This window comes from Physeter macrocephalus, chromosome 14 (assembly GCF_002837175.3).
Source record: "Physeter macrocephalus isolate SW-GA chromosome 14, ASM283717v5, whole genome shotgun sequence".
In the NCBI taxonomy this organism is placed as follows: Eukaryota; Metazoa; Chordata; class Mammalia; order Artiodactyla; family Physeteridae; genus Physeter; species Physeter macrocephalus.
Genome location: NC_041227.1, coordinates 114,990,312 through 114,998,618, shown reverse-complemented (window position 1 = coordinate 114,998,618; position 8,307 = coordinate 114,990,312). Strand labels below are relative to the sequence as shown.

Genomic DNA, 8,307 nt, shown 5'->3' with positions numbered 1-8,307 from the left:
TTTGGGTTTGTTATTGTAGGTCTTTTCCTTCTCTTGCGTTTCCTGCCTAGAGAAGTTCCTTTAGCATTTGTTGTAAAGCTGGTTTGGTGGTGCTGAATTCTCTCAACTTTTGCTTCTCTGTAAAGCTTTTGATTTCCATTAAATCTGAATGAGATCCTTGCTGGGTAGAGTAATCTTGGTTGTAGGTTTTTCCCTTTCATCCCTTTAAATATATCTTGCCACTCCCTTCTGGCCTGTAGAGTTTCTGCTGAAAGATCAGCTGTTAACCTTATGGGGATTCCCTTGTATGTTATTTGTTGCTTTTCCCTTGCTGCTTTTAATATTTTTTCTTTGTGTTTTTAGTTTTTGTTAGTTTGATTAATATGTGTCTTGGCATGTTTCTCCTTGGCTTTATCCTGTGTGGGACTCTGTGCTTCCTGGACTTGATTGACTATTTCCTTTCCCATATTGGGGAAGTTTTTAACCATAATCTCTTAAAATATTTTCTCAGACCCTTTCTTTTTTTCTTCTTTTTCTGGGATGCCTATAATTCAAATGTTGGTGCACTTAATGTTGTCCCAGAGGTCTCTAAGACTGGCCTCCATTCTTTTCATTCTTCTTTCTTTATTCTGCTGTGCAGCAGTTATTTCTACCACTCTATCTTCCAGCTCACTTATCTGTTCTTCTGCCTCAGTTATTCTGCTGTTGATTCCTTCTAGAGTATTTTTAATTTCAGTTATTGTGTTGTTCATGACTGTTTGTTTGCTCTTTAGTCCTTCTAGGTCCTTGTTAAACGTTTCTTATATTATCTCTATTCTATTTCCAAGATTTTGGATCATCTTTACTATCATTACTCTGAATTCTTTTTCAGGTAGTTTGCCTATTTCCTCTTCATTTATTTGGTCTTGTGGGTTTTTATCTTGCTCCTTTGTCTGTAAGATATTTCTCTGTCTTCTCATTTTGTCCAATTTACAGTATTTGAGGTCTCATTTCCCTAGGCTGCAGGGTCGTAGTTCCTCTTGCTTCTGTTCTCTGCCCCCGGTGGTGGGATTGGTCCAGTGTCTTGTGTAGGCCTCCTGATGGGAGGGCCTGGTGCCTGCGTTCTGGTGGGTGGAGCTCTTTTCCCTCTGCTGAGCAGGGCTGTGTCAGGTGGTGTGTTTTGGGGTGTCTGTGAGCTTAGTATGACTTTAGGTAGTCTCTGTGCTAATGGGTGGGTTTTTGTTCCTGTCTTGTTCGTTGTTTGTTGTGATGCATCCAGCACTGGGAGCAGCTGGCAGTTGGGTGGAGCCGGGTCTTGGATTCATATAGAGGCCTCCGTGAGAGCTCTCGGTGATTAATCTTCCCTGGGGCCAGGAATTCTCTATTGGTCCAGCATCCTGGACTTGGTGCTCCCACTCCAGAATCCCAGGCCCGACTTGTGGTTGAGGGACCAAGACCCCACAAGCCGCTCGTCCCAGCAATAAAGGGGATTAAAAAAAAAAAAGACTAACAAAACCCCAGACAAATGGTAAACAGTAAAATCAAACAAACAGAAACAAGGAAACATGCACACACACAAAAGAAACAAGAACAGAACCAAATAAATCAAATAGCAAGGGAATAACCAGACAAACAAAAGAACCCAAGAATGAAATCAAACAATTAAGAAGAAAGCTGACAAAAACCCCAAACCAAAAAACAAAACTAAAGCAGAGTACCAACTGAAGAAAGAAGCAAAGAAACGAAACAAACCGACAAAAAATGATATAAAAAAAAGAAGAGAGAGAAAGGGGAAAGAAGACAGAACAACAGAAAAGCAACGTAGAAACAGAAATATAAAAAAATAAAACGGCTTCCCTGGTGGCGCAGTGGTTGGGAGTCCGCCCGCCGATGCAGGGGACACGGGTTCGTGCCCCGGTCCGGGAAGACCCCACATGCCGCGGAGTGGCTGGGCCCGTGAGACATGGCCGCTGAGCCTGCGCTTCCGGAGCCTGTGCTCCGCAACGGGAGAGGCCACAACAGTGAGAGGCCCGCGTACTAAAAAAAAAAAAAAAAAAAAAAATTAAAAAAAATAAAAATAAAATAAAACAGAAAATATATTAAGGAAAAAAAGAAAAAGACAAAACCCTGGAGAAATGGTAAAAACAAAATCAAACAAACAAAAGCAGAAACAAGGAAACACACACTCATGTAAAAGAAACAAAAACAGAGCCAAATAAAACAAAAAGCGAGAGAACCAGACAAATACAAGAACTCAAAAATGAAATCAAACAATTAGGATTAAAACTAACAAAAACACATAATCTAAAAACAAAACCAAAGCAGTGTGCCAACTGAAGAGTAAAGCAAGGAAACAACCGATAAAAATGATTAAAAAAATAATAATAAGGAAAGAAAATAAAAAGGGAAAAAACAAAGCCGGAGCCTGTCCCCTGCAACGGGAGGGGCCCCAGCAGAGGGAGGCCCGCATACCACAAAAAAAAAAAAAAAAAAAAAAGAAAAATAAAGAAAATGAGGAAGAAAAACATAAGGGAAAAGAACACAGAACAACAAAAGAGCAAAGTAAAAATAGAATTGTATAAAAAATAAAAATAAACAATAAAAATATGTAATAAAACATGAAGATCCCAAAAGACTGAAAAAATAAATAAATAAAGCAACAACAAACAAGAAAAGAAAAACCAAAAAAAAAGCTAGAACCAACAACAGAATGAATCAAAACATAATAAAATTAATAGTAATAATTATGTTTCCCTGGGGTCTGTGCTGTAAGTGTCCTTGCACACGCCATGAGTCACAGCCCACCTCTGCCTCCCCAAGAGGCTCCTCTGCCTCTGGGCTGGTCTCTGGACCTGCTGTGGGCCCTGTGAGCACCACTCAGACTCTGATCTGGCCCAGTTCCTGTGTGTGCTTGCCCCCAAAGTCCACAGCTGCCAGAGCTAGACCGTTTTCATTTGTGGGAAACACTCATTGTCTACTCAGATATTCCATAGACGCAGGGTCTACCTAGCTGATCCTGGGGATTTAATCTGCAGCTTGTATAGCTGATGGAAAGATTTTCAATCTTCTTCCTTAGTTACCCTATCCCTGGAGTTCAGCTTTGGTTTTATCCCCACCTCTGTGTGTGGTCCACCCACAGGAGTCTGGTCCTGAGGCTGCCTTGGAGCTCTTGGGTCTGCCCCTGTGAGGATGGGGTGCAGAGGTGGTCTGACTGCTTAGATCAGGGGAGGCCGGGCCGTGCCAAATGCGCAGGGAAGCCGGTGGCCACAGGCGCAAGAGATATGGCCCTAGTGAGGGCCTTTTCTGGCGCCCGGCATAAGGCATGTGAGGGCCAGCCCTGGCCAGGGTTTTTCTGGCATCCGGCAGCAGGCGTGTGAGGGCCAGCCCTGAGTGGGCTTCTTTTATTGTCTTTGGCAGGCGCCGGCGAGTGGGGAGAGAGAGGTTACAGTAGTGGCTCCTCCCCATGCGTGTGACTCAGCAGTAGCGCCTGCTTCCATGGCAGTCCGTTCTTCCTGCATAGGCATTCCCTGCTGCGGATTTCCTCCCTCTCGTCCCCTCAGTTCATCTTCCCACATCCAACAGCAGTTCTCACTCTGGGCCCATTCTCCAATCCCCACGCACCAGCTCCCAGTCCCCTTGCACACCTGTGAACACACGTCCCAGTCCGGGGCACACAGGCCCGCGGTACGGACCATCTGTGTAGTTCTCACTCTGTCCCGTCTGCCACAGATCGGCCGCTTCACCCTCTTCCAACAGCCTCAAATGCTTCCCTTCTGTCCCAATTGATTTCCCCATCGGAGAGGGGGTTTCCCCGAATTCAGGACTCTCTCCTCTGCTTCAGCTCCCCTGCCCCAGGGTGCAGGTCCCATCCACTTCCTTTCCTCCTCCCTTCTTTTTTTTTCCATCCTACCCAGTTATGCAGGGATCTTTATAGTCCTTTCTGGTGTCCAAGGTCTTCTGCTAGTTTTCAGTCAGTGTTCTGTGAGAATTGTTGTTATCTATAGATGTATTCCTCATGCATCCGTGGACAGAGATGAACACGTCCACTTACTTCTCCACCATCTTAAATCTCTCTGCCATATTTCTTCTAGGAGTTTTATGGTTTCCGGTCTTATATTTAGGTCTTTAATCCATTTTGAGTTTGTTTTTGTATGTGATGTGAGAAAATGTTCTAATTTTATTCTTTTACATGTAGCTGTCTGGTGTCATTCTCCTGTGTGGTTCAATTTCTCAGAAACTACTGGAGGGTCTACCCTCTGGAGGGTCTCCTGTAGATGTCTGGGAGAGTAGTCACTGGCTTTCCCGAGTCAGGCATGAGGACCCCAGCATGTCTTAATTGCTCCTTATACAGACCTTAAATTAGTCCCTTTGTTTTCAACCCTGTGCACCACCCTCCAAAGTGCTTGGTGCCTGCAGTCCCTGAACCTTTCCTGGGTTTTGCAGTGTGAATATCTTGCTTCTGATCAGTTATCAGGCACTTACCATTCAGTTTCCCCTAGTCTGTTAAAGTGGTTACTACTCCTTCATCCACTTCCATCTTCTGACAGTTTGTTCACATCTCTTATCTAGTGTTATTTCCTCTTCCGTCTTCTTGTGCTTTTATGTATTTTAGTTAGCGGGGTTTTTGAAGGGGAGGCTTTTCATTTCTCTATAGATAACTAAATGTCAAATTTTAGTATCTTAATTTTCTCAAAATTGGGCTCCTACTCCCCTATGGGACTCCGATAATTATTTTTCCTTTTAAAGGGGGATCTGTACATCACACCAATTTGAGAAGCAATGGATTTGGATGTCTGACATTGGTAAATATGGTAAATAGTGATCGAGCTGGTTCATCACCTCCTCTTCTTGCTCTTCATTTGCAGTGAGTGCCAGGAAAGACCTACCTATTACTGTCTGAAGCTAAATTGAATTCTTCAGGCATCTTGCTTCTAGCTTAGTCCTAAAGTGGTATACTCATGCACTACGTCCATGAATTTCTAAGCACCTCTAGTGGGTAGGTGGTAGATGTTAACCGTTACATGGATGAACTTAGTCCCCTGTTTTGTAAATTGTTGAGCAAACAGCTGGAATATAATTGCCATAGCCTGAGGCTCCTGATTAGTTCTCAATTTATTTTTTGTATTTATTGTTTCAGAGTAATTACTCCAGAGATTATTGAGTGAAAGTATGGCATCCTTCACTAAAAGTCTTTGAAATTTGAATGCAACCACCTGAATAAGATATTAGGAAGGAAGGAAACTCATGCTGAGTGTGGCACTGGGCTGGGCATTTCCGAGGGAAGAGAGCCATGGGCTGGAGAACCTGGGGTCCTACCTGGTTTCTCTTCTCCCTGTGGTGTTTCTCTTTTTGTTGTTGTTGTTGCTGGGAGAGAAGTAGACCTTAGGGTGATTTTTGTGTTCAACAGAAAGCTCTCATCAGAGGAGCTAGAGCGAAAACGGCAAGAGATGATGGAAAACGCCAAGTGGCGGGAGGAAGAGAGGCTGAACATCCTCAAGAGGCACGCTAAGGACGACGAACGGGAGCAGAGGCTGGAGAAGCTAGACTCCCGGGATGGGAAGTTTATCCAGTGAGTGCATCATTTTCCTGCCTATCAGCTTTCATGGCGATGGTCCCAAGGAGGCAGTTGGGCAACTGGTTCATTCATTGTGTTCCCAGTGTTTCTGTGTCTGTGCGGAGCTCAGCCCCCAGACACCATTGTTACTACTCCCAGCTTCTGGCCAGACAGTGGGATGTTTTTCATCTGAGGGGAGAAGTGAATTGGTATTTTCACTGAATCTCCTTGGCCTTCTCCTAAGAATTCATGGCTCAGGAAGCCTTTTTCAAATGAAGCTTGGACTTATTTTCCAAAACAGATACATTTCCCTTATAAATTTATAAAACACTGAGCTCCAGATGGAGTCACTTGAAAGCTATCTACATGGGCTTAAGAGAGCTTGTGCTTCTACAGCTGCTTTATGGCTAGCAACCTGTTTCTTCGTATTCTGCCAGATAGTTGACCAGTTGACAAATGCTTGTTACTTAACTTTCACCTGTCTTCTCTTCCCAGCCGCATGAAGCTAGAGAGTGCATCTACTTCCTCTCTGGAAGATCGGGTGAAGCGGAATATTTACTCTCTACAGAGAACCTCAGTAGCTCTGGAGAAGAACTTTATGAAAAGATGAAAGCCATCCCCTCTCTTGCTGGTTTTCCTGAAATTTCCAGGGAGGCTGCTGATCCCTTAAAAATTCTCTTTATAAGAGTTCAAATGGCTTCTTCCACAGATGTCAAACCACCACTGTTCAAAGTGACTTTGCTCCATGGATTCCAAAAACAGCCCACTTCTTTTGAGAACCAGTGTGACTTGCTCTATGGGACCCTCAGTAACTTGCTGGGTGCAGAGCAGGTCTTAACTGTTTTTAAATGGGTGGGCACTGGAACATCAAGGTGTGAGCACTCATCTTGCTCTGGAAGGAGGCTCCCTTATGCCTCTTCCCTCCACCTGTGTGAACAAACCTATTCTACCACCTCAGAATAGACTGGACCTTTCAGAAACCTCTCTCCCCAGAGTCACCCAGATAGTTTGTGCTTACCAGGGTAAACGAACATTTACTTGATTTAGTAGATAATGTGACAGATGATGTCAGATTAGGGCAGAGCCAAGTGAGTGACAAAGAATCTGGAAGGGAAAACAATGCAAAAAAACCCCCTAAATGAAGTGTTGAACTATTTGGACTACCTTTCAAACTGTAAAGTATATTGTGTATATGTACAAATGTATAATTTTTACATGCTTTTAAAAAAAGTAGTTAGCTTTGTTAGAATATCTTGTTTGGTAAGTGACTTTACTATGTAATAGAACCACATTGTATCTTGTTATCCAGTAACACAGTAAGGCAGGTCAGCTTTTCTTTCCTCTTGGAATCTGGCTAGTTGTGGAGGGGCCTGGGTTTATTGATAGGATCTAGGGTATCTATCCATTTACACTGCTTACAGTCTCTGATGTGGGCAGTGCAGTGTTGAAGTTAAATGATTTTAGTAGTCAGGACCAAACTACCAGTATGCTCCCTGGCTCTTAAAAGAAAATATAATGGAAGCTGTTTATTTCATGGCTTTCCTTTTATCATGTAGTAATCTTATTACAATTCTAGATTTTCAGGAGTTGTTTGCTATTATTTTTTAGTCAGGTATTAAACAAAACAAAACAAAACAAAAAACCCAGACTCATGGGATCCATCTCCTTGTCTTTACCCCTTTCCCTTCTCTTTTATCAGAAGCCCTCATTTGACCCAGGAAGTCCTAGGCACTCTTGACCCACACATTAGCTGGGCCAGTTCCTTGTTCTGCTAATTCCTAACTCTGCTTAAAATGAATTTGGATTTATATTTTTGAGCACTTATGATGACAGACACTGTTATGCTTAAAACCCAGTCTTTCCCCAGAGAGAAAGTAACATACATTTGTTATGCATTTAATCACCTTATCCTGCTTCCCTATACTAGGGTTAATTATGTCTTTTATTTTATTAATTGGTAATAAAGGCTACATTTATTTTTGTAACTGCAAAAAGCCACCTGTGCTGAGTAACGAATTTCCATACAGAACAATATTGATCCGCAATTAGTGTCCGGTATAAAATGGAGAGCCTTAGTCTGAGAGGAATTATGTAACAAAGCGTGGACAGTTTACTCAAAGATTTCATCGAGTGAGCCAGAGAGTAAGACGATCATAATTCTCTGCCGAAGGATAGGTGTCTTACGGTGACGGCCTGTCCCTTAACAGGACCCTTTGGCGGGAGGAGGTCGGCAGCCAGTGGGTGGGAGCGGGACCCATTCATAAAACCCAGGGCTCCCGGCTGGCTCCTCTCATTGGCCCTGGGGGGAGGAGGCGTGTCCTGCGGGTGGAGCGAGCCCCGGGGCCCAAGGGAGTGGGAAGATCCACGCCAGGGTGCAGCGAGGGGGCGTTTCTTTCCTTTCCCGGCAGGACTTTACTGGTCCTCCTCCCCCGGGGTGGGGATGGTACGTCCCACCCTCCTCGCATTCCCTCCCCTCCGCCCCTCCGCCCCTCCTCCCCTCCGGAGCAGTGGCGCCGCCGCCATCTTGGCACGTCAGGTTGAGGAAAGAGCCAAAAGCTAAATTTGGGGGCCCCGAACAGGGAGACCCTCCCGCGGTAGACAGCGAGACCTACCCAGCCCTCCTCCCCTCCCTGCTCGGCCGCGGGGCTCTGAGGCGCGCGGAGGCCGGCTCGGTTCCTGTCAGGCTCGGGGAGAAGGAGCGGGCCTGGCGGCCGCTGCCTCCCCAAAACGGGCGATACCACCCAGGCGGGGAGGAAAGGGCCTGGTGACGGCGGGGCTGCTGCACCGCCCGGGGG

General features: G+C 44.9%; 1 protein-coding gene across 4 annotated transcripts in view; it reads left to right on the top strand.

Annotated features, from left to right (window-relative positions):
* Positions 1-7,485, top strand: part of CWC25 (CWC25 spliceosome associated protein homolog) — a 34,467-nt gene extending 26,982 nt beyond the window's left edge. The window contains exons 8-9 of one of the 4 annotated variants that reach the window (XM_055090981.1): positions 5,366-5,527; positions 6,008-7,485. In XM_055090981.1, coding sequence (XP_054946956.1) covers positions 5,366-5,527; positions 6,008-6,122 — 277 coding nt within the window. In that variant the 3' untranslated portion in view covers positions 6,123-7,485. Of the gene's footprint in view, positions 1-4,704; positions 4,770-5,365; positions 5,528-6,007 lie in introns of those variants that run through there. The other 3 variants (XM_024130048.3, XM_055090984.1, XM_055090982.1) reach the window with 3 other exon arrangements.
* The last annotated feature ends 822 nt before the right edge of the window (positions 7,486-8,307 follow it).